A 27,572-nucleotide genomic window follows, 5' to 3' on the forward strand; every position below is an offset into this window, starting at 1 on the left:
TTAATTTATCCTGTGTAACTAATGATAATCATGAATTCAACTATTATTGTAAAGAAATGGGCCTGTCAACAAATTGAAGCATGATACAGTATATTGTTTAAGAGAAATACTGCAATAAATGATGACTAATTGGGACTACTTTATGCCACTGACACAATAACTCGTTCAGTCCTGGTTCAGCTCTGGATTAGTTCTGGTTTAGTCCTGGTTTAGCTCTGGTTCAGTTCTGGTTCAGTTCTGGTTTAGCCCTGGTTTAGACCTGGTTCAGCTCTGGTTTAGTCCTGGTTTAATCCTAGATTAGACCCGGTTTAGTGCTGGTTCAGTCCTGGTTCAGTCCTCGGTTGAGTCCTGGTTTAGACCTGGTTTAGTCCTGGTTCAACTCTGGTTCAGTCCTGGTTTAGTCCTGGTTTAGACCCGGTTTAGTCCTGGTTTAGTCCTGGTTTGATCCTCCTGGTTCAGTCCTCGGTTCAGCCCATATACGGCGCAAAAGTTCAGCATCTTCGCTCACTGATTGTTATTTGACAATTATTTTGGTGAGAGTAACTTAAAAGTGCTGCAATAGTTATGTAATGCTTTAAATTTTAAATACAGTAATATTGTAATGTAATTAATTGCTTTGAAATGACAATAACCAGTAATAAATAACATATTACAGTTTTGAAGTAACTTGCCCAACAGTGCAAATAACAGAGTGAAGCTCAAATCTTATCATATTGCAACAAAACACCCAAAATCTCCCCATTTTTGCAAACAAAATGTGCACATAATAAATATTGACCCAGAGAATGTATTGTTCCGCTTGCATATACTGAATGATGTTGATATGGTAATTATCGTGACAGGCCTTTGAATCTTTCTCCATGTCTCTATTCTTCAGTGTTAAATACAAAAAGGCATACATTTTTTGGGCATTGTTGCGTAATTTGCATATAGTTATCCACTAATGCAACAAAAAAGCTTGGAACAGATGAGCGTGTCTTAGCGCTTCTAATCTGACTGCTTATTTTAGGTTTGGAATCAAAATAAAACAATTTATCATTTGTCAAGGTGCATTTGTATAGACTTATGCTTCACTGACACGGTTCTTGATTGAGAATAACTGCAACTGTAGAGAATGCTTCAAACCAATGAGAAATGGTAATGCACATCTGTTAGCACAAGCCTGCGCCCCTTTTCACTGTGCTCAAGTTGTAAAAATCTGAATTAAAAAGCGCCTCGTCACTGAGCAGAAGCAGGCTCTTTATGTGAGGAGCAGATACAAATGCATCACACTGCGGGCCACTGTTAATTGCGTTTAATGAACCACATGTTTTATTGAGCATAACCTCTGTCGTGTTGCCAAGGAAGAAATCAGCCAAGAAGTGAATATTGAAATTAGCTGCTGAGTGAATCGCACACGGCGTTGCCAAGTTGGTGGGGAAAAAACGTTACTGGCAGCCACTCGCTTCGATGATCAATTTTGTCATTCACAGATAGAAAATGTAAAAAATGAGCAGCCAGATATCAGATGGTAGTTATTCAGAAGTAAAGCTCTGTCAAAACGCAATGATTGTGACTGCATTTTGCGAAATATCAAAAACAATTCTGTGGGACATAGATCATTTTGTCAATACTTGCATTGTGGAAAATGATGTTATTGCTGACTTTATTAAATGATGTGTATTGACAGATTTTTTTTCTTCTCCTTTTTCAGCAAACTCCAGTCTTCTGGGAGGAGGGGGAGGTGAGTACATGCTTTTTTATCCACTAAAGCCTCTCATTGTTCACTCTTGACATTAAAACAGTTAAACTCACACTTGTGAAATTGCATATGGCAGACTTGTCCGCTGCTTTATGACAGGCTAAGTGTATATTTGCCGCAAGTGTCTTAGTGGCCAAAACATTAGTGCACTGAGCAGAGAAACTGGTCATTATTTGAGCTCTCTGCCCAAGAATATTATCATCAAAGCTACAGAGGAAGTAAAGGGTCGGGAGCTGCCCAGACTCACTATTGTCCCCAGCTCAAATTGGACTTTTACTGTGACGTGATTGAAATAATCATTTTTGCAAGGCTCAGATATGGGAAGAAATGTATTTTACCCCTAGTTAAAGAATGTTAAAGGAGCTGCTATGCTTTGGATTTTTCGCATTAGATCTGGTTTGAACATTTGACATGACTTTACTTCTGGCAATGTGGTGTGATCCTTATTGCACGATAGTCCAGCTATAGATACATGCAAGAGTTAGTAGATTAGTAATAGCAGAAGTTGTGAATGAATGAATTAATATATGAATGTTTATTCGGACAGCAATACAAAGAACATAAATAAAAAACATAAATACATAGATATAACACAAAAAGTAAATATTTCTATTCTATAATAACAGAGAAAATAAAAGTTACGCCGAATTTTCCTTGTGTCTGAAAAAGGAGTGAGAGGAAGTAATTTACTTTTTTTTTCCTACCATCCCAAATTAACAAAGAACACATAGAGACTTCTCATTTCCTGTACAATATAAGCAATAATTGCACAGTACCCGCATTGCATTACACATCTAACAACAACAACAAATATATGTATATTATGTACACAGATATAGTACACATCATATACACATATATATACTATATATAATATATATATATATATATATATACATATATATATATATATATATATATACCTATATATATATATATATATATATATATATATATATATATACTATATATATATATATATATAATATATATATATATATATATATATATATATATATATATATATATATATATATATATATATATACACACATACACACACACACACACACACATATATATACATATACATACACATACATATACATGCACACATATACACTAAGCACTAATTTCTTCAGCACAGTATTTTGAAATAATACATTTTTAACTGCCCTTTTGAATACATGTATATTTGAACAAAGTTTTAATTCTATTTTCAAGTTGTTCCATATTTTTACACCACAAACAAGAGACACAAACAGTTTTTCTTGTCGTTCGAGCATGAGGCATTTTAAAATTCAAAAAGCTCTCAAGTTATAGTTTCCTTCCCTTTCACAAAAAAGTAGTTGGATATTTTTTGGTAAGTGCTTATTTTTAGCTTTGTGCATTACTTGTGCAGTTTGGTACAGAATCAAATCATTCAGTTTGAGTAATTTGTCGTGAATAAACAGTGGATTAGTGTGGTCATGTGAAATATCAACTAGGTCTGTCATGATAACACATTTTGAAACATGATATATTGCTGAAATTATAGATAATAATCAATAATGTTGAAACAAATTTTTGCTACATATTCATCCATTAATGCCTATTTAAATGGGTAATCAAGGGCACTGATTTTTTTTTCCTGTAAAACAGTGTTTCAGTTAAATTTCTATTGACATCCTACATTGTACTAGCTCTTTACTGAAGTTTATGCAGTTGGGCAATAAAAATTTAACATAGTTCAAAAATGTGCATGCTTCAGTCTGTTTATGTAATAATAATAATGCATGTACATTTATTAAAAAACTGAGTCAGTACTGGTTACAGTTAAACATTTTGTATTGAAGGCACCAAAAAGTTTTAAGTTTTGTGTACTAGTTATGTTGAAAAATATGAAAAATATTAATTACAAACTACTTAAACTTTTAGGGTATGGACTACTTAAATATAGACAGTTTGTTACCCTACAAAATTAACCTTATAGTACATAACTTTGTCTGTCTGTAAGTAATACATACTCTAAGTTTGTTAACTCAAAAGCAGCAGTTTTTGTTCTCAAAATTTTCAGTGTCATTAGTTCATCATCAATTTGTTTGAGTAGTCCAAATTTGTTGGGTTTTACAGTGCAAGACAACATTTATACCACAAAAAAATATTGTAAATGTAAAAAAAATTCAATAATTAATCAGCAGAATTAAGTTAGTACTTAGTTTGCATCTCATCAAACTAATCATAAAGTCATAGTTATTAATTCAGCCTTCTACCACTCAAATCTTATCATACAGCCCAAAAATAACCATACATTTCCCTGTATGTACAGATGATAAATACTGACATAAAAAAATATTGTTCCATCTGTCATATATTGAACAGTAACTCTATATAGTAAGTGTTGTGGCAGACCTAATATCAGCTTGTTTCTATTAACATAACTTTTCTTCTCATAAAAGTTGTTTCTTCACGTACGTATTGGCATTTTCCACTTGTACCTTATTGGCCCTATTTTCTATTACTTGGCTTTGACAGTTTTTTGGGACTTTTGGCACCTTTTTATTAATGGCAGCTTTTAACGTGGCAAGTAAAGTAGTACAAGAAAGCCGTGGTGTGGAGGGCTGAGAAGGGACTCAGGAAAAAGGCTGTGGGATCCTGGACTCTAACAGAAGAACCCCAAATGGCAAAAAATAAATGCATTGTTAAAGTCCTATATTACATAAAGTTGACTCTTGTGAGCTTTTCGCCATGTTAGAATTTTGTTACCTCCTCAAAAACATACCCAGAGTTGTGTTTTGTTTCATTCACACATGTTTAAGTAACACTTTATTACTGGTGTGTCTGCATCTCAAAACTCAACATGCTCTGTTCCACCTTGCAGCTGTTAACTGGAAAACTACCTTTTCATCACATTTCACCTTTTGTTCTGTAAAAATTGGCAATTTTAGTGGAAGTGCAGGGAGGTTAAAAACACAGTATTACTACATGGCATCACAAGGTGGAACAGAGTGTTTTCTGTTTGAGAGAAGAATGCAGCTTAAATATGCAGGTTTGTGTTTTAACCATGTGTGAATGAAACAAAACACAACTCCAGGTCTGTGTGTGATAAGGAAACAACATCATAACATGGATCAGAAAATGGTGTATCATATTTTTTGGACCATAAGTCACACTTTTTTTCATGGTTTGGGTGGTCCTGCAACTTATACTCCGGTGCAACTTATATATTAAAATTTTCACACTGACAGCCGCGAGAGGCTTTTGGCTTGTGTGTCAGTATCTGCTACTCCTATTACTCTTGCGCCACTGTCTCTTGGCTATATTGCGCATGTCTCCTACATGTGTCCTGCTGCAAGTAGCGAAATATCCAGCCAAAAACAGTAATCGAGCAGCAGAAAGAAAGTTTGGAGTGAGTGAGAAACTTGTGAAGGACTGGCAGAAGGCGGGGATGAAGAACACAGCTTCATGGTAACTGGGCGGATGTGCCATGCAACTTTACTGGAAGTCACTGGATGGATCGACAAAGAACGGATTTCAGTGACAACCGAAACCATCCTGTCGGGATTTAGAAAGGCCGGAATAATTCTAACTGGAACTGATGCTGAGTCTGATGACAGCTACGCAGATGTTTACCTCCAGAGGTTGTTTAGTTGCTCAGAAGTGACACTGAGGATGAAGAATTCAATGGATTTAGTGATTTGGTGTGAGATGGAGAGTTTGGTAAACTTGATTATGCTATAGTTATCTGAGTGACTGTTCATATGTTATGTTAATTGCCTGTTGTTCACCTATTCTTTTGTTATTACTATAACTTGCCTTTCAAGATGAAATGTCGGTTCCTAGTCTCTGGTTTTATAAAATAAATTTCCCCCAAAAAGTGCACTTTATAGTCCAGTGCGAATTATATATGTTTTTGTCTTCATTACGCATTTTTTGGCTTTTGGGACTTAAACTCTGGAGTAAAGCATGCTTTAGGCTAGTTAAAGTTAGGCTCAAAAACATCTCACACACTTTGGTAACCAATTTCAATAAACACCAGGACTGAATAACTCGTCTAATCACATTGCCTGGAGTAGCTCTCATGTGCCTGGACACAAAAGACATGGACAGACTTTCCCACAGCGTTTCATCGTAGCCCTCTCCTTATCAGAGAACAGGAGAGGCCCTTAGCCCCGCACCACCACAAGCACTCCGCTGATTGAGGTCAGAGGTCGCTAACATGCGTCTTCATAACCAGGCTGTGCTACGGCGGATTCCTAACCACCTTCCAATCGGCTGAAGTCAACTCTGTATTGATTTGCGTCGTCGGGAGAAATGCATGAACCAATTTTCTGTGCTATTATGTTTCCATTATTGTTATTTTGTGGCAAACCACCAGTTCTCCACTTTGCTGATGTAGACCCAGGTTCTTCTTGAACTAATAATAGATGTCTGGGTTGGATTGCTCTACTTCAGCTCAACGGCAGCAAAATTGAGTCGAGTTTATAGCTTGTCAACATCTAAGCGCCAGATTTTGTGTCACTTAATGTCATTGTTTAGAATTGTATTATGTCACTGACACAATAACCCAAGAGCACACTTAACAAGTTTGTAGTACTGATAGTTGTTTTTGTTTTTTTTCTTAAACACATGAGCTGCAATAAATGAACAGCAGAATGAAACCCTTTAGTACTTAGTTTGCATCTGTAATGAGTCACAGTATTGATTAATTCAACCTTCTATGGCTCAAATCTTACCGTATAGCCAAAAATAACTATTAATTTCCAAATGGTGCAAAGAAAATGTACACACGATAAATATAGACCCGTAAAATGTACAGTATATTTTCCATCTATCATGTATTGAATGATAATTCAGTATAATTGTGCACAGGGCTCTTATTTTATTTAGAGACAAATATTTAAAATGAAAGTATTATTTAGGGCTACTGTAATTTATCCATTGTTAAGCCTCATTGTAGACCTGCTTTAGCCTTAATATATACCTGATTTAGTCCAGGATTAGATCTGGTAGTATTCAGAATGCTAAATGTTTTTTTAGGTGGTACCGGGAGTAAAAAGTGGAAAGTTTCAAAACCACTGGCTTAGAAGAAAATCTTTGTTTGGGACCTGCAGCTGTGCCAATTATCTCCTGAGAAATTATAATTGAAGACTTTTTTCGTTATTAGCTCAAAGCCACCCTTCACTGTTAAATGGCGTACAAGGTCATTTCACTAAAAAGGACCACACATGCCAAAATTTTATTAAAATAGTTAATGTAATCCCTAATGTAATGCAGTGGAGAAATAATGACATTCATGTGAGCAATGCTTCATCATTTCTTCTTTCTTTCTTGAAACAAAACACAACTCTAGGTATGTTTTTGATTTTGGAAACAACATTATGATCATAAAGTAGCATAATATAGGCCTTTTAATTCTTTTTAGCATTTTCCTACCTATAATACGAGATACAAAATACGTGGTGTACCTTATTGGCAAATCTAGTTCCGATATTGCATAGGAGGAGATTACCAAGATCAAAGATGAACTGCAGTATTCATCCCAAAATAAATCTCTGTACGTTTTATTTCTAAATCTGAACAGGCCTGAACATGACCTTATCTCACAATGTCTTTATCACTCAAGGATGTTTTCTTTCCAAAGCGGTAACTCTGCTGCTCGGTGTGTGGTTTGGCGTGTGAGGACCTCCTTCCGCGGTGGCAGTGAGGATTGATGTTGGAGGAGAGGGGCGCTCACTCAGGCCTCTGCTTATCTCCCAAATGTCTTTTCAGGGCTGGACTGAGGGGCAGCTCCACAGCCCCCTCATCCATCACACGGGCCTCCACACCTGAGCCCTGTGAGGTTCTGTGCTGTGGGCAGGACTGCTGCATCGGCCTTTGTTCAAGTCATTTAGGGAGCTAACTCAAGATGCTTAAGAAGTATTTTTATTTGTAACATGTAGTATAATGCAATATGAAGAGGTTTTGCCATGTATTCAGATGGTCCCATATCTGGATAAATGGTATGATCTTTGCTGAATAGACAATAGACAGACTAGGACTTTTTAAGGTAACCCACTTCTGGAGCGTGAACAATTAAAGTGAAAGTCTAAAAGCCCCCAGTTCAGAGAAAAGAGCACAGAGCTAGCATTAATTTAAAAAGACAAAGACTCCCAGACTCTATTAATTCCTTAGAAATCACTTGTGGGAATCGTTCTTTAGTTGTATGTCTTCAGTATTGTGTACACAAATGGGTTAACCAAAATAGCCCAGTTATCTATGCTAGACATGCTAGTCTCTCTGGGACTTCCGCATACATAGAAGAAATAACAATGATGTGGGATAATAGCTTTGCCAAATGAGGCCTCTGTGAATAGAGGCTAATTATGAGTAGTAGCAGGTTGCTGGTGTGATGTGTGTCACAGCATGGCTGGATGCTGCAGTCCCACAAGAATAGACCTAATGTAAACATCATGTTGTCTCTCTCCCCCACACTCTAATACAGGATCCCACTCTGTGTAATATAGCAGCAGGCCAGCACCCGGGCGGAGAGAGGGAGAAGGAGAGAGAGGGCCTCTGCCTTTGATGTCTCATTCAGGAGGGGATCGGCTCATTAGCATTCGGACCAGAGCTAGGCCCATTTAGCGCTAGCTTTAACTAGACCTCCCTAACAAATCGCTCTCAGGTTGGGCCTCTCTTCAAACAGCAGCACATGTAAAGTTGTGTTGTACATCCTGACTCAGGTTCTTGTAGCCACATGCTGCAAACCCTGTCTGGTTGCACAGCTTTGGACATTTCTTACTAATGTTGTATGGATGTGAGCCCCGAGTGTAACTCAGTATTGTCATGTGTGCTGGGCACATGCTTTCTACTAAATAATAGCATAATTATTGTTGTAATTAGGAAGGGCAACATTTTTTCTGACCATTCCAAGTTCTGGTCGAATGCTCAACACATTTTGTCGTGGCACAATCTGGAGAAGCGCCTTAGCTCCACTATATAAAATACAAATCACGTCCTGTGTAAGAACAATAATATTTATGTGCAATGCTGTAACTAATGATCACAGTCTAGTGCACTAATGCAGTACTGCGCTCTCCCCCACTAGAGCAGAAGAAAATGTCTCCAGTTTGGGACATGTTTGGATAATCCTTTATCTTGATTCGTAAGTGCTTGGGCGAGCTTATCTCTCCCTCCATTGGTTATGCAAAGAGCTCTGTTTTCTTTTGCTGTCACCTCCAGGTGAACCATTATCCACCGTCTGTGTTCACCGGCCTTGTTTATTGAGCAGATTGGAGCGACCGGGGCGTGCTGCTGTGAGGGGCACCAGGGAGGGCCAGAGGGGGAGGGCCAGAGGGGGAGGGGAGGTCAGCCTATGGACGCTGTTGGGTGACACCGCTCTCACTCAGGGTGTACCTGTCTCATTTTAAATCCTTTATTTTTCATAAGTCCAGGATTATGAGTTTGACTGATGTCCTCCCCACACAGATGGTACTACCAGCTGTAGGATAACTTTACAACAGAGGTATTTCCCAAAGGAGTAACTAAAATAATCACTAAATATGAATTTGTAGTGATGTTTCCTTAGCCTGTATACATCTCCTGGGACTTCCACACCTCCTGTATTTAGTGAGCAGTAGTTACACCTCATTCTTATAAAGTGCAGCAGAAGTCCTTGTTTGTAACAGTGAAGGGATTGGGAAGTTTGTCCTTCTCCACATCAGACCCGCTACAAGATACAAATATTGTGTTGTAAGGAAGACACAAGTTATTTTTAACGATTATGTAACTTAATTATAATTACATAAAATATGATCTAAATATGCATTGATTATCCATGTTGTCAATATTAACATGGATGAAAATGGACGTCGCATGGACACTCCCTTCCCTTCTCTCTCCTGGGCAGAGTATACTTACACCAAACGAACAGTGATGGATGGACTAATTGATTTGAGATGATGAGCTCATTCATTTGAGCTTACAGTAAGTTCCATATTTAGGATTTTCATTTGATTAGTAAAGGAAGGAGAGAGGATGTGGTCAGTCGATGAACAATATGAGAATTGACACAAAATATATAAAACAGAGGCACCGAAATAGTCTTTTACGGTAATAAAAATAAATTGGTTAAATGTGTTTGTATTTTATTAATGGTGGCTCCGTATTTTGTCTAACTTGTCTAATAAGTTTTATCTCATATCCTTTGGTAGTATATAGTAAATTATTACCATTACACTTTCTTACATAGAACACACACACACAAAGAACATAGTCTTTCTTCAATATCACCTTTTAAAATCTGAAACCAATCCATAACTCCTGCTTTGTGCTCATATGGGATCATTTTGTATTAAACGCAGTATTTAATGTCTAGGGGTGAGAGAAGACCTCGTGCCACAACATCGCCACAAAATTGTGACCACATGCTGAAAATGATCTTAAAATGTATTTATTTATTTATTATTTCATAGATCCAATCTCGTGTCTTGTCTCATCTTGTGGAAATGTTGTTTTTAAATGATAGTTGTAGAAGTGTTTTCTAAGGGCAACATGGAATTTGATACTTGATAATAGTGAAAGTAATAATTATGTGGGGATGAATTTGAGTGAGTACAGCAGCAGTAGTAGTAATAGTAGTAATAGTAGTACTCTCAGCGTCTCCCTCTGGTCTGTGTGAATCATTCATGTGTCTGTGAGCATACATCAGTCACACGCCGGAGCCCTGTGGACTTCCGTCATTAACGCTGATGGCACCACTTGATCTCTGACACCGCGGCTCTGACAGGAATCACCCGACTTAAAGTGCGTATGTGAGATTTATGATTCTCTCATTTTGTCTTTATGCGATTAGAACTATTGTAAATATAAATTATAGTCGTGAAATCAAGAAACGTTGAAAAACTTGTTGAAAATTACAAGCAGTAGAGTTCTAAACACACACCACACACACTATACAAAAGTTATCAACATTTTTACACTTAGCAAAGGTTTTGGTCATTTTGATTTCAACAAAATGAAGGTGTTTTCTTATATTTCTAGGTAACACTTATGGGATTTCCTGCTGCGATGTCAAATTTCCAAGTAAAAATTTAAACTTCAAAAAATTGCCAAATTGGGAAAACATGTTGAAATGTTTTTGCAAAAAATCTTTAACCATGTTCTAGTAAAATGAGTAGTCTAACCTGTCATAATACCAGACATGAAAACTTACGATAATAGTTAGATGCATGTGTTTTCAAAAATAAGACGAATGTAATTCATAATATGTAATTGAGAAAACAGAAAACTTTATTATCAAAGTATTTTCACCTTCTTACTGGGCTCTCCTTGTAATCCTACTGTAAAGTGATTTTCCTCATTATTTTTTTACAAATGCCCTGACTCGGACTAGAACAAAAATGAATAAGAGTGTTTTAAAAAGTTATTTTAGCTGAGAAAATGATATAAAACAAGAGATTATTTAGAGTTGTTTAATTAATAACATTTTCACAAAAGCATGTTTCAAGCTTTTCTAGTTGTGCAGTAGTTTAATTTTTCAAACTCAAAAATTCACAGCGATTTTTTTATTTTACTGTAAAACATCACAGTTAATCCAAAACAGAGAAAATGCTTAATTAATTCACAAAGTTGCCTAATTAAACTTCCCTGGCGTTTTTTGAGACGCACGTGTGATCTAATTTAGTAAACTAATTTGTTTTGAGTACACTTATTTCCAATTCTGAAAAAAATTAAATGGAAAAAAAAACAAAACAAAGAAAGACAACGAATAAGAAATTAAAAGTGTGTAGAAGTGAGCCCATCTTTTGTGCTGCAGTTGTTTTGGGCTGAGCTGAGCATTTTGAGTCTCTCCGGCGCTGAAGGTCATTCCAGGTCCTCCTCCTCTCCTATTATTGAACCGAGCACAGAGCTGGAGTCTTATCACTGGAAATGTTACAGCTTAGAGGCGCATTTAGTTTTGGTCTGCACATTTTCCGCGTATAAGACATGTTCTTGTTATTCTTGCTATTGTTTTTAGTGAAGGTGCAGGACAAGAGTGGGGCTCCTCGATGTGACAGAACACGTGGCTCTTCTCCTTCCCTCAGGCCTGTGCGACTAAACATTGCAGCTGCTTGTTTTCTTTTATATTTCACCTCTACATTTTCGTGTAGGGCTTGGTCTGTCTGTTTTAGAGTGTTTTTGGAGTGGCAAAATCTTAAACTGTTTCTAAAGTTTGACAAGACTGAAGCAAGTAGTATTTGTGTTGAATAATACTCTGTGATCTGATCGTTTACGTTTTTAGGCCCAAATTTTTTCATATTTCATATTATTATTTCATATATTTTTTGTGTCTGATGAGTGTGGAGAGGGAGAGTGGGTTGGGTTGTAGAATTTATTTTTTGTTAGTTTTTGTTATCTTTTTTTTTGTAATTTATAATTTTAAAATGGAAACTTGTGACATCTAAATCAGTACTGATTATTCTTTGGGATTGAACCTGACTTTGAAATGTTGCTGTTGTGATAATTCAGTTTAGTTCCTCTTACCAAGCAAGGTCATGGTTTTATAAATACAATGAAAAGGGATGAATTGAGACTAAAATGATTTAGCAAATAGAAATACTGACAACATAGGGCAATTGGAAACTGTGGAATTTGGTCATGATAATAATCCAATATAGTAAAATAAGTCAAACCATAGTGGATGTTTCTTATCTCTTTCATGGCAACATAGACCACGTCTTTGTTTATGGTCATATAGGGGGAATGTTATAGCTGGAGGCACAGTATTTTTTCCACATGGGAGGCCCCCTGTACCCCAGATCCAGCCCCAGTGTGCACCAGTGATTTTGGGGTCAGATGTCAAGATTTTGGTCGTCACCAGCCACCACACTGTCAGAGAACATTTGTGTCCAGGACTGGCTTTGTTTGAGCTGGTTTGAGCTTTCATCTTTATCTGTCACATTTACAGTATGTCAAAGTTATATTCATGACCTGGGACTGGCCAAAACAACATTTTTTAGCAGTAAGAGTACTTTCTTTATTTTGTTCTTTGTCACTGGTTTCAAACATTGTCACTGAGTTCACACGAGTTCTGGAGCCATAATGACACTGGATGATAATTTAATCTCACTTCCATCTCTTTAATAGTTGTCAAAAATACAATATTAAGAGTAAGAATAATAAAAATGTTGTCAGAAATATTACAAAGTTACGTTATTTGTCTTGAAACCGTATTATCATGCCCTATCTGACCGTGTATGTAAATAAATTGTCTTGTTTTCATCGTTGGATTGTTGACACCACTTAAGATCAGCGAGAAGGTGAGTGGACTTGTCAGTTGACTCAGTGGTCAGTTTTGGTCAGTTTGCTCCCGGCGCTCTAAAGTGAACTGATAAGACCTGACAGATGGGACACGGCACCGCCCCGTCCCAGGGCGGCACCCAACCTGCCTGCACCACAGACTCTTGAGGAGCTCAGCCACATGCACACAGTGATCTTAGGATAGCTGACATGCCAATATACCAATCACAAGCAACCCTGTTATTTGCAAAACAGCCAGGAAAATAGCACAATTTGTCAAAGGAAAATTCAGGCAAAATATGTATTTGGGAGACAGGGGCAAATAACATGGTGGGTCAAAAAGTAGCCAGAAACCAAACAAACCTTTAAAATGTAAATTGCTAAGCTGGAAACACAAAGGGTTGGGTACAATGTATTTTTACAATGTCTTTTCTGGTGTGGAATTACTGTGCAGTATTCTTCAAATATGTTGAGTTTTCATCAAACAAAGAATTTCACTTAAATATTGCTTTTCCCAGAATGTTCCACATTCTAACACGGAATTTATTTGTCTTGCATTTAAGTCAGTGCAAGTGTTTTTATTGCTCAGAAATACAATGAAAATCCTGCATTCTTGCACCACTCCATAAATGTGACCTGTAATTTGATGATGGCGTCACCGACTTGTCTCCACTGGTATAGACACATTTCACGACATTCTTGAGACCAGCAGTTTTCAATAGGTGAGGCCCACTGGGGAGGAGCGACACACATGTGAAGAAAAAAAGACGGTACACATCTGTACACATCTGCAGCAGGATTGATATCGGTGTTTGTGCGTGCGTGTATTAGCTGTAATTATGTTGCCAATCTGACAACCTACTCATAGTTTGGAGCGTCACTTTTTTTGCCTCGTTTACACCATGTGGAGCGCGTCTTCTCACGTACGTTGCATGGGGTGCGCCTCCTCCCGTGGGCAGCTCTGGCCACGCCTCTAAACCATAAATAAAACCAGAACTAAACCAGGACTAAACCGGGACTAAAACCAGGTCTAAACCAGAACTAAAACCAGGTCTAAAATCAGGACTAAAATCGGGACTAAAGCTAGGTCTAAACCAGGTCTAAACAAGGTCTAAACAAGGTCTAAACTTGGACAAAATCTAGGTTTAAACTATGTCTAATCCAGGACTAAAATCAGGACTAAAACCAATTCTAAACCAGGCCTAAACCAGGTCTAAATCTAGGTCTAAACTAGGCCTAAACCAGGTCTAAACCAGGTCTAAACTAGGTCTAAACCAGGACTAAACCAGGACTAAACCAGGACTAAAATCAGGACTAAAACCAGCTCTAACCTAGGTCTAAATTAGGACTAAAAGCAGGACTAAAACCAGATCTAATCTAGGTCTAAACCAGGACTAAAAACAGGACTAAAACCAGATCTGAACTAGGTCTAAACCAGGACTAAAATCGGGACTAAAACTAGGACTAAAATCAGGACTAAAGCCAGGTCTAAACCAGATCTATACCAGGTCTAAACCAGGTCTAAGTCAGGTCTAAATCTAGGTCTAAATCTAGGTCTAAACCAGGTCTAAACCAGGTCTAAATTAGGACTTAAATTTTGACTAAAATTGGGACTAAAATCAGGAATGAAATCAGGACTAAACCCAATTAGAAACCAGGTCGAAACCAGGGCTAAAATCGGGACTAAAACCAGGCCTAAACCAGGTCTAAACCAGGTCTTTACCTTTTCTAAGGGGATGCTCACATTCACCGAGTTTGAAAACCCTGCGTTAGACCATCCCAAGCAAAGCAAGCACTCCATCAAAAAAAAATTACATAGTGCAGATTTAAAATAATATTAAAATAAATAAATATATAAAGTTCAAATTACTGTTTTATTTGCAAAAGCTCCAGTTCATTTTTTCACACTCAACAGTTTCCAACAAAGCATTGAGCCTGGCATGCCAAAGTTATACTGGCTCATTAAGAAAATCAGCGCAAATGGGCGACTTCCCCTCGTTGTAGCAGTTTGTTAGTTAATACTGTTGATTCTTTGTTTAATTCTCCCTGCTGTATAGTGTCTGGACCGGCCTAGTGCTGAGCTGGTGCCACTGGACTGTTTTCCTTAAGACTCCAGATCTAATTTCCGTAATGAGGCCACACACATCTGGAGCACCTCTGAGAAACATTGTGCTGATTGTCGGTGCCAAAAAGGTGTGGCTCCAGGACCACCTTTTGTTCAATCGCCACAGCTACAGGATTACAAAGCTATTTTAGGATGTAAATGTACCGTGAGCCCATATGTTGAATAGAGCTGACTCCAGTTTTTTTTCCAGCTGAGGTCCGTTTGGAATGCGCTGTTCTCACGTCTGGAGTGTGCATATGGCATTACCAGATCTACTGTATATTTATATGGTACACTTTATTGTATTTGTAAGGATTTTTGTAGCCTGTCAGGAAAAAAATGGGTGAATGAAGTGAAATTTGTCTTAGTAAGAAGGAGCGAGCTGCAGTCGGATGAGTCTTTTGTGCATATTTTGGGTTAATGGGGTGAGTCAAGGTACTAGAAAACCAACCCACAATGGAGTGTACACACCTGAACTGCACAATTGGACCAAGGACCCACTTTCAGGTCTTGTTAGATAACCCTTTTTCACACTATTTTCAGAATTTATTTGAGTTATCTAGCCAAATTTAATCACACCTTGCAAAAACACTAACTTGCAAGTTACTATTACGATACACACTGCAGAGTTTATGACCTAAAATGACCTGAATTGATTAATCCTGACTCGGTATATTTATTTGGTCAAGATTTTTGGATTCTCTGTGTGGTTTGAGTGTTTTGTCTTAATCAAAATCCACAAGAAAAGTATATTTTTCAGAGCAAGATAAAAAAAATAAAAAAAATAAAAATTAATAAGCAAAATTAACATAACAATGACCAATAGTATTAGAGCTATCCACTGAAATGAATTAACAAAAAAAAAAAAGTATCCCAAACTTGACAAAATGACTCAAAAAAAAAAAAAAAAAAAAAAAAAAAGTGGCTAAATCTTAATCCATTTCTAAAACTTTTAACTATTATAAGACTGAAGACAGTAGTATTTGTGTTGAATAATACTCAATAATACTGTGATCTGATCATTAATGTTTTTATACCATTACTACTACTACTACTACTACTACTACTACTACTACTACTACTACTACTATTATTATTATTATTATTATTATTATTATTATTATTATTATTATTATTATTATTATTATTATTATTATTATTATTATTATTATTATTATTATTATTATTATTTATTTATTTATTTATTTATTTATTTATTTATTGTCTGAGTGTGGAGAGTGAGTGGTGGGTTGTAGGAGTTTTTTTGTTGTTGTTTTTTTGTTCTTGTTTATCTGTTTGTTTTTGTTTTCTTGTTTTTGTCACACACACAAAATATAAAAAATCCCAAATCATTATTCTGACATGAAGTGATTTTAACTCTTGAATATTTTCTTTTTTTTACCCATGAAGCAACAACAGTTTACTTTGCAGATTGCTCTTCTGACAACATCATTGAACCCCTGAATGTACAGAATGAACATGGCCGTAGTAGCTGCCCTCTCATGGATGATTACAACATTTTTGGACACTGCCACACTGACCTTTTACCAACTGGTACCAAACTGTCACACTGTGTGCATCTCTCCTGGGACTGTCTAGTTATGTCTGACAAGTGAAGTTTCATCCCAGGGAGGGCAGAGGATTTCCAGAGAGGTGAGCTGTCATCTTTTTGTCATACCACAGGGCTGAGCTGGGGTGTCTATCGCTCTCTCCCCCACTCCTTTTCTCACTCTCACCTTCTCTCCCTCTATCTCTCTCGCTACCCTTCTCTCCCTCTCTCCTCATTCTCTATCCTTCTCTCTTTCTGTCACTCTCCTTCACTCCCTCTATCCTCTCTATCGCCTTTCTCCTTCTCTTCTCTTTTTCTTCCTCTCACCTTCTCTCCCCCCTCTTTCTATCTCTCTCTCATCTCTCTCACCTTTTCTCCCTCTCTCTTTCTCTCCCTCTCCTCCTTCTCCTCTTCTGTCTTTATCCCCCTCTCCGTCTCTTCTTTCTCTCTCTCTCTCTCTCCCTCTCTCCTTTACTCCCTCTATCCCTTTCTCCTTCTCTCCTCTTCCCGCTTTCTCTCTCTCCCTTTTTCTTCCTCTCCCCTCTATCCATGTCTACACCTCTCCTTCTCTCCCTCCCTCCTTCTTCCCCACTCTCCTCTTCCTCTATCCTTCTCTTTCTTTCTTTCTTTCTTTCTTTCACTCCCTCTCTCCTTCACTCCCTCTCTCTGTCTCCCTCTATCCCTCTCTCCTCTCTTTCTCATTTCTCTGCTTTTCTATTTCTCTTCCTCTCGCTTTCTTCCCCTCTCTTCTTTCCCTCTATCCTTCTGTCTTTCACTCCTTCTCTCCCTCTGTCTCTTCTCTTTCTATCTCTCCTTCACTCCCTCTATCCCTCTCTTCTTCTCTCTCTCCCTCTCTCCTTTCTTCCCCTCTCTCCTTTCCCTTTATGCTTCTCCTCTTTCTCTCCCTCTCTCTGTCTCTTCTCTTTCTTTCTCTCCCCCTGCTGCTTTCTATCTCTCCCCGTCTCTCTCCTTCACTCCCTCTCTCCCCCTCTCTCCCGCTCTCCTCCTCTGTTCTCTCTTTCTCTTCTCTCTCGGTCTCTTTCTGTGTCTCCCCTGGTGAGGATTGTCAAGTTCTCTCAGCCTGGCAGTTGAGAATAAACAGAGCAGCGTGTGGGGATGAATCAAGTGTCCCCCAGGAGCCGGTGGTCCCCTCACCGTCGGCTCCTCGGGGCCGGAGCAGCGGTGGCAGAGTGACAGTGTGGAGAGCAGCTGGGAGGAGGCGCAACACTCACTGTTTGGTTCCTCGGGGAGAGATGTCCAGCGCTCCACCTAATCCTCTTCCCCACACACTTGATTATCAGTCATACAGGGGCTCGCACTGTAGGGACCTTCTACAGCTTTTGCTACTTTAGTTTACTTTCAGTTTCCATTTGATGCATGTTTATTCAGAGTATTAAAGGGACAGTCTGGAATTTTGGACGTAGGACCTCATTTTCTAGTGAGCCAGAGTGTTGGAGACGTGTGGAGGCACTTTTTAAAAATATTCCATCCATTCCTTGTATTTGCAGAGGTCGATGGTGCTGTCAATGGCCATAGTTAGTCTGCCACTAAAAACAGTCTTACCCACTTCACAAAACACCAGAAGCAAATCAATTACTACCATATTTTCCGGGCTATTAGGTGCTCTGGATTATAAGATGCGCTGTCATTAAATGGTCTGTTTTCGAACTTTTTTCATAAATAAACCGCACCGTACTTTAAACGAAACACAGCAGTTCGATGGGTCAGTCGGACTTTGTTTGTCATGTTCACGGTGACTCTGGGCTCTGTTCAGTTGTGGCGTGTAGGGATAGTGCTATCTGGGACCGCTGGATTGTTGGCGTGTTCGCGGTGACTCAGTTGTTCAGTTGTGTCTCAGATTGGCACATTGGACTCGCTTTTTCGGTTCGTTCCTTCGTTCCATTCCTCGTCGGCGTGGAGTGATGAGTGTGGCTGAGGGTGTTTTTCGCTGCGCGGTCGCTGTCTGCTCCGTGCATGTTTCCGTGCGCTGCGGGTGGTGCGGCTTTGTAGTTTACTGAAGTCGTGCTGGGACACCTGAGTGGATTCATGTATGGGGCGCTCTGGATTGCGGGGCGCGTGGTCGTTTTTGATGGGGTTAGAGGCTTAAGAGCGCGTCTAATAACTCGGAAAATACGGTACTCCAGACTGTTGATGTGAATGTCTGTGTCAATAGAATAATTTTAGAAGTAAAACCAACCTTGCATTTGAAGGATTTATGTCTGAGCAGCAGCAGCGACTTGTACTTCCTGATAGAAAGCTTGGCAGCGGCGGACTGAAATCACCTAGCACCTATCTTACCAGCAAAGTACCGCTGCTGCAGAAAAAATAGTCCCTCAACATGTGACGATTCATGCGATGTAAGGTTAGTTTTATTTCAAACATTATTCTATCAACACAGACATTTACATCGACAAATACAAATACAAGGACTGGATGGAATATTTTAAAAAGTGTCTCCACACGTTTACAATACTCTGGCTCACTAGGAAATGACGCCCTATGTCCAAAATTCCGGACTGTGTCTTTAAGGAATGGTGCCAAACTTTGGGGACTTGTTTAGTTCCTGCATGAGGCTTGCACTTTCCAGTTAAATTTTTTTTTTATGAATCCACAGACTTGGATAAGCAGTATAAGTCCACAAGAGTATATATCTCTGTGTGCAGTAGCTCCAAAATACAATTCTTAATCAGTGAGTAAGCCAGTCAAATAACTAGGCCTGTCACGATAATTGCTATATCGACTTACTGTTCAATATATGAAAGCTTATATATGAAAGATTTTCTACTGCTTGTATATTTAGAATTGTTTTTGTGGTTTAAATCTGCTCTTGGGTTATTGAGTTTCAGTATTATTATTTATCGGCTCTATTTACCTCAGCAATATATCAGACGCAAAATCATGACAGACCTAGTAATAACTGTGAATAATTTTACGTTCTGTTTCAATTTTGGGCATCACAGTTTTAGAAAGCGTGGTTTACTGTTAAAACTAGGACTAGGAAAATGGGAAAAACTCCAGCTTTTCTCTTAAACACACTTTAAACCAGTGTCGCTGAACACAAGTAAAACGTACTGGGTGGTTCCTCCGATTTAGTGGGGACTATAGAGGATTATAGAGACTTAGTTCTGTGTACAGTTGTGATCAAAAATGCCTTTACTGCTGTCATCTCTGCTCACTGCCATCTCTGCGCAGTGTGACAAGTTTCATGTAAAGACAAATGACCAGAGGGAGAGGACAATAGAGGAGAATAGAGGGAGGTAAAGGTGAGGAAGATGAGATAGGAGAAAACAGGCTAGTGAAATGAGCAGTGCATAAAGTGGTGGCAGTGTGACTGTGTAGGAGGAGGGCTGAAAAGGCCCTTTACTGGTGTAATGTACAGTGATGGACGATTACTAAAGAGTTTATATATAAAGGATTTCAATTGTGTTGAACTTTTAGAAAATATCTATACAGAAAGGAGTCATCATACTGAATATATGTAAGCGTTTCTCAAACTGTGGTAGAGGTTCCATTGCTATTGGCTTCCACTGGAGTCGGTTTCTTTCTGTCTTCATTCCGAACTACATAGAACTGATATTTTACACTTGACGTTGTCCTAGCTTTGCCCTTGGTTTAAGATAACATAACAATTTCGTCAGATCAGATATGTGGGGAAGAAATCTCGCTCGTATGAATTTTCACAAACATTTGCACGAAGACAAGCGGGTATAACCAGACTCCTTCCAGAAAGCTTCAAGGTGCTAGAAAACTGAAAAATAGTCTTATCAGATTGTGTTTTGCTGACTTTGACCAAGCAATTTTGAAAACTCCAACACCTGATCTGCTTTGGAGAATATATTACGTTAGCCGCTGTTTACTAGTTACACAGATCCATGCATTGTTTGGCCATTTGCAGGTGTCTGTTGGGAAGATTAATATCTGAGTGGGAGCGAGCTACAAAGCTATTTGTGCCCACTGAACATCCTGGCTCTCACTGTGAGGCCCGCATTAGCACATGCCATAATTGATGGAGCAGCGTACTTAGCAGTAATAATGGGCATTATAGGGGGTGTATCAAGACATTATTTTCAGAAAGCTCTAATTAAGCTGAGTGCAGTGGTTTTGGTTTAGTCCTGACAGTCCTGTGTCACCAATGCTTTTGACAAATGCTTGACAAGCACATCCTGGGCTGGCTACTCTTTCATTTTCTTCATATGCAGCCATTACTTTAACATCAAATGTACCATAAACAATAATATTTAAACTGCTTTGTACCACGGACAATAACCCTAAAGTATTTTGATCTCAGTAAACCTTTTCTAAGCAAACCGTATTGTCATCTAATGCCTCATTATTCAACTCTCCACTGCTTAAATACAACATACAGCCCCTCAAATCAAAGAATAATGATATGGTGAACATTGTAAACATTAATTTGGGCTGGGATTGACTAGTAACTTAAGTGCTGCTGCAGGACCAAACTTGAAACCAAAATATTTCAGCATCTCATTCCAGCATTAAATATTAAAATACCAGTGTTTTAACCTGTGGTACCCAGTCCTGTTTCTCCTGTGATCAATAAAACGGAACAAATTGATCAAACATGCAGAAAGGACGTTCTGTAACCAAGGCCTGTGGTGTCAAATTAGCACCCATGGGATCAAGTGTTTACCATTGGTCAGCCCACTAGAGCCTGCTCCCGGAGATTAGACCTTTGAGACCACCAGTGAAATTTCTCATGAGACCCCCCAAACGTGGCCCTCTTAGCACCACGCTGACACCTCTCTGGTCATTGGTGGGAGCCTGGGCCCTAAATGCTTCCAGTGTGAATGAGGAGGTTCATGGGTATAACTAAAGTCCACACAGCTGCAGTGCGGGTCTTGCTTTAGTGTTGACTGGTTTTAATTGGTCAAACACTGATGAAGACTGTTTGTTTACTTCTACAACCCCCTTCAGCTTCAAACTACTTCCAGGTGTCTAAACTACCTGAGTGAAAGCATTGTAATGTAGCTGTTGTTTTTATTACACTGGGTATGTTGAGTAAATTACATAAAAGGAGTTAAACAATGACTTTTTGTCTTCATATTATTGTTTATTTAACCTCTGAAATGAGTCTGTCAGGGGCCATGATACAAGTTGTATATTTGTGAGCCAATGTGTAGGGCATTTTTATTATTTTTCCCCAAATAATATAATTTGAATTTAATATAAACACACCCACCGCCCTCATTTTTTACCACAAACCTATAAGAAAGCCATTTAATCACATTTTGCGCAGATATTTCCTCATATTCATAATGTCAGTATAAAGCTTTATGTATTTTTTTACGCTGGAAATTGAAGGTTGATACACTAAAAAGTCCAAATATTGGTCTATTTCTGCTTATTGTGTGTGAGTGTTTTATGTAACATTATGCCCAACATTCATATTTACCCAAAGAAGTTGTGTGTTATGTAATGAGCAAAAGAAATGTACTCAAAGTCTTGTGGGCAACTAACTGAAAGCTTTTCCAGCAATGGAGAAAAACGGAGCAGGGATTGAATTTTTAGTCTATTTTTGCTAGGCAGCGTTACACAAATATTGTCGAACATGTATGAATGCATGCACGAACAATGGTTATGACTTGAAAATGGGCCACTTGAAAGCCTTTACTAAACTATTGTTGTGACTGTGTTTAGAACCAGTGAAGATTTGTGGCATGTTGTAGTAAACTTGTGAAGCGTGAGGAAAAGCCGGAGGAATAGTTGTTTTGCTCCTGAGAATGTTTTTGCTTCTACCTCTGAGACAAATTGTTACTCTCTCTTCAGCAAATCGCTCTTATGTGCGGATATGCTAACTGTCTATAGAGGAGGTATTTACACTATGTACTGCTGATATTACATATGTAGAACCCAAACAAAATTAGAACAAGTTTAGATTAATTATTTCAATCCCATATTGACAAATGTTAACTTAAATACTTTTTCCCCATGTATTTACAGTACAGATATATTGTATAAAGAGCTAATAAGTCAGTCTGAATCTAATTAGGAAGCATTTTATTGTCCAGTAATCAGGAAGTGCTCTTCTGGTCTCTGGTAATTTTGAAACGTGCTTATTAATTCTAATTAGGATGCTCCGAATGTATGAAAGTAAGTGTGGAATAACTTTGGACCACAGCAAACTGTTTAAAGGTTCAGCGTGTTTCAACTTTTTTTGCTATACCCAACATAAACTCAAAACTAGATTTAAAGGCAAATTTCCATGCAGTGTTTTCAGTGCTTTTTACTGGAGCCAACCTGCCCACACACTGTGCCATGGAGTAACTTTGATTTCCTCATAGACTGCGAGATAAGAGGCAGATGTTTTTTGGGATCAGCAGATGACATCAGCGTGTACCTCTTTATGTGTGTCTCTTTTAAGTGCTGATTAGTCATTTGGCATCCAACTCCAAACTCCAAATGCACTGTTGGAGCAAGTGCGGCTGGTTATAAACATTATCACTGGTAGACTAGCCCATACAGAAACAGATAATAATACACAATCGTATCAAAGGGCTCCAATAAGCAGTTTCAGCTCTTGTGTTTCCCGTATATGAAACCATTACAACAAAATCAGTTCAAACACGTTCTGAATGGTTTTGACTCTTTTATTGGGTTAGTTTAGTGGTGACATCTGGATGTGCTCTTTGTAGTCTGGGTCTAGTTCTGGTTTAGATCTGGTTTCATCATAGCTTGAGATGCATTAGAACAGTAGCAAGGCTGGCGCCACCTAGTGCTTTTGCTCAGTTTTATTTCTCTCCACCAACTAGGTCAGGAATCAAAATACACTAGATGGTTCACAAAAACCCCGGAAGTGCAAGTTCGGGCACCAGCCAATCAGCGAAGAGTCATATATTCAGTGTTGGCAACGATTCGCAAGATCGAGGATTTAAAGCCGGAATAAAGAGAATGTTTGGTGAATTTTATCAAGGGGAAAGACGTTATTCCCCTTCTTCCTATGGGATTTGGGAAAAGCTTAATATACCAGTTAGCCCCGTTAGCGGCACATTACACGTACGTACCAAGTAGCAGCTGATAAAAAGTACCCACCTACCATCTAGTGAACGAAACACTGCAAGGTCAGATGGTTTTTATGAAGTGAAACAAAGTGAAAACGGCTGATGAACAGGCCCCCCCCAAAAAAAACAAAAAAACTGGGACTAAGTCATTTATTGAAAAACTTCAACAACTTCTGCATGTTTTCTCTTCTTTCGAGATATGTAATTTTAAACCTTTTCTTATTAAAATAAATGTTTAATAATAGTTTTCCTTTAACAGTGAATCTAGAACAAGCATAACATAAAATAATAACACAATTTTAAATAAATAATGTCTCTCTAGTCTAATATTTGATATGATCTCGAGGGCCAAATATAATTATATCACGGACCAAATTTGGCCCCCGGTCATGAGTTTGACATGTTTGCGTTTAGAATCATGGCTATAGTGGGTTGCCTAGTTAATGATCATCTAATTCAGTCCTTTCCAACCTGGGGAGCACCTGAGACTGCAGGTGGTCTCCAGAGCCTTGTCTGGTCAGAGGGTCAGGTAACCAAACTCATTATTTGTGCAAATTAAATGGTAAAATCCCATACATGTTTGGAAATTGAGTAAGCGAGAAAACACCCAATTATCAGAACAAGCAGGGGGAGGAGGGGGGACTTCAGAGGAAAAAAAATGCCAACCACAGAAATCGATATCAAAATATGTGTGGTTTTAATGATCCATAAACAAATTCTGCAAGTATTTAGAAATTAAAACGTGAACATGAATCAAAATCTAACAGCGATTTATTTTTTTCAATCCAAAATCCTGCAGCCCTATATACAGTGAACATAGCAAGTCATGTTTGTATAAATTATGTATGTATGTAATTGAAGCTCATAATAAGGCATCTCAGGTAATCAATCAAACTTCACATGCTAATCTTCTCCAACACCCACTCCATTTTACACCTGCAAAGAAAATAGTCCAGAATAATTTGACTTTGTACACCGTTTCTCGTTTTGTTTTTAGGACACCATCAAAAGAACTAACCCATTTCTGATCAACATGGCAGCGCTCTAAACAGCGGCAATAAAAGCGCAAACATCCATCAGAAACGTAAGAGGCTGCAGTAAAATAAAATGCATGATTTAATGAGCAGATGTTGGCGCAGACCCGGTGATGCTCCGTGAAGGATCAAAGCAGAAGCACCGAGAGGGTTCACCTCACAAGGCACACAAACAGCAGGGAATTTAACCACCCATCCAGGATTGATCTATTCTCCATTTACCTGGCCATTTCACTGACGGGCCTGATTCACTCTTGCAATAACGCAAAAACAACGTAAACAACTGAAAAAGTAACAACGCTCTCACATGGCTTAAAGTTCACTAGAGTCAATTTTGTGTAATGACCTTTAAAGAAGAACAAAACCTGCAGAAGAATCCAAATTTTCCATTCAAACATTGACAAGCGATGGTTGATAAGTTGATTAAAAATAAAAGTTGTAAATTTAAACAGTCTTCCCTTTGGTTGCACTCTACGGATCCCTGTTCATCATGTGAATAATGGCAGATTTCTCACCTCCAGTCAAGTGTGCGCCCAAAGCCTGTTAATCTTAGTGTCACTCAGAGACATGGAGACACAAATGCCTAATTACCTTTGCATGGTTGGCTACCGAGCGGACGAGGAAATCCACGGTAATGATACGTATATGTCAGTGGGAGCCATTTTAAATCACTGACCTCCTCTGGCTACTTCTGCAAGGAACAGAACAGATGATCAAATCTGCAGAGTCCATTATGATGTGGGAATGTGTAGGCAAGGCAGTCGGGTGGGCTGAGCTTATGCGATTAAATTATACAGATATCTTATTCGATTCAATTGCCTTTTTTAGTGAGTCAAGTGGTGTTACTATAATCGTGCGCACAACATGTATTTGCTAATGGAGCTGCTTTGCTTTGCCTTTTTAAAAATTCTTAAACAAGTAAATTAGCACAACAAATTAGTTAAATGATTTGGTATTAAAACAGAACATGTCTCAAAATCTGCGGTTTCCATTTGCCTAACAAGATATGTGCAAACATCCTGCGAGAACTCCTATAGTCGCCATCTGTTGTAGCGCTGTTATTCAAAAGGTACAGATGCCGCATGCAAGACTGGCTTGAGTTTGAAATATTCATTCCCCATAAATCTTCACTGCAGCTGCTATAGGACCGTACAGAAACCACCCACACACCAACTCCTCTGTCAAATCATATAGCTGTGTTATTTTGTCTATATTCCCTTTATATGAGCAGGTTAGGGGACTGACAAAGGCTGTGTATTATATTGGCAAGGGGGCTAAAGATCCTGACATGGCAATTTGCTGACTTTTCTTTGGTGACAATAGGCTGCTGTAGGCTCATGCTGGTTCCCTGTTTACTGCAGTGTGAAAGCGGCTTGGCGTCTTGCCCCTCGGGGTCACTGGTGGGCTCCCAAACACCACTGACCACTGATGAGCCCTATAATCTGCCCTCCTCTGCAAACACAGCCTTTCTCTGTAGCCTTCAAGCCGCGAAACGCAATTTACCGAAATGTTGGTGGGTATTTTTGGGGGAGGTTGTTGTTGTAAAGAGATCGTCGTGTCAACAAGTAAAGCTGGGAATGGTTCTGTGTGTAAACAGAGGTGATATGAAGATGAAGTGGTCAATTCAAATAATGTTTTCTGGTTTGAAGAAATGCTATCGATCTAAGTGACAGGCACAAAATCTATACTGATTCAATTGTTTTAATGTAGCAGGAAACATGATTTGATTCTGTCAATAAAATCGGCCATCATTCAAAGTGCCTCTTAAAGCACCCAGAAAAGAGAATTGTTAGTAATAAATATACAGTATTGCCCAAATAATACTGAATAATATTGTAGTACTGGAAAAATGAACTGGAAATAATCTAACAAAACAACAAAAGTAATTAAGTAAAGTACCTTTTGTTGAGGCTGACTCATCAGCTGGTTTTACTTTGTAGAAACCGTTTGTCCTCGCAGCGTTCGTTCGATGATAGGCAGGTACTTTTTTTTTTCATTTAACCAGTCACTGCTATTTGGTCGTGACTTATGTAACTCGTAACTCATTTATTAAGCTTTTCCCAAATCCCGTAGGAAAAAGGGCAATAACGTCTTTCCCCTTGATAAAATTCACCAAACATTCTTTTTCTTTCGGCTTTAAATTCTTGATCTCGGGAATCGTTGCCAACACAGAATGTATGGCTCTTTGCTGACTGGCTGGTGCCCAGATTCACATTTACGGAGTTTTTGCAAACCGTCTAATGCATTCTGATTCCTGACCTAGTCGCTGGAGAGAAATGAAACTGAGTAGAGGCACTCGGTGACGCCAGCCTGACTATCTTTTCTGGGATAAACAGGTTAAAACGCTCTTATTACGCTACTTTCTGATCTGTTATAATGTTGTTTCCTCCCAAAAACATACCTGGAGTTGGGTTTTGTTTCATTTCCACATGTTTAACAGACATGCCCTACATGTATAGGCTGACAGAAAATACTCTGCTCCACATTGTGATGTCGTGTGATAATACAGGAAGTGCTCCACTGTGTTCTTAAACTCCATACACCTTCACTGAATTATTCTGGATGATTTCAGCCCTGGAATTGCCAATCACTACTGAACTAAAGGTAAAAAGCAGCTGTTAAAACTAACTCTACGTGGCATCACAAGGTGGAACTAAGCATTTTGAGCTTCGGAAATGCAGACAGATTAATAAACCTGGAATACTCAAACGTGTAAATGAAACAAAACATGACTCCAGGTATGTTTTTGATGAGGTAGCCACATTATAACATGGCTTAAAGCTTGCATGAATCCTTTTTCTGTAATATAGGGTGATTAAATGTTCTGCTTTCTGCTTGTTTTGTGTTGAATTTTCCATAGCGTGGCATAAAACTTATCTTGCATTTA

General features: G+C 38.5%; 1 protein-coding gene across 2 annotated transcripts in view; it reads left to right on the forward strand.

Moving 5' to 3' along the window:
• Positions 1-27,572, forward strand: part of macrod2 (mono-ADP ribosylhydrolase 2) — a 676,928-nt gene that overhangs the window by 126,653 nt on the left and 522,703 nt on the right. For both annotated transcript variants that reach the window (XM_020921400.2, XM_055162427.1), the window contains exon 4: positions 1,694-1,723. In XM_020921400.2, coding sequence (XP_020777059.1) covers positions 1,694-1,723 — 30 coding nt within the window. The remainder of the gene's footprint in view (positions 1-1,693; positions 1,724-27,572) is intronic.

Source organism: Boleophthalmus pectinirostris, unplaced genomic scaffold, assembly GCF_026225935.1.
Source record: "Boleophthalmus pectinirostris isolate CB_2022bp ecotype Guang Dong unplaced genomic scaffold, ASM2622593v1 HiC_scaffold_5, whole genome shotgun sequence".
Lineage (NCBI taxonomy): Eukaryota > Metazoa > Chordata > Actinopteri > Gobiiformes > Gobiidae > Boleophthalmus > Boleophthalmus pectinirostris.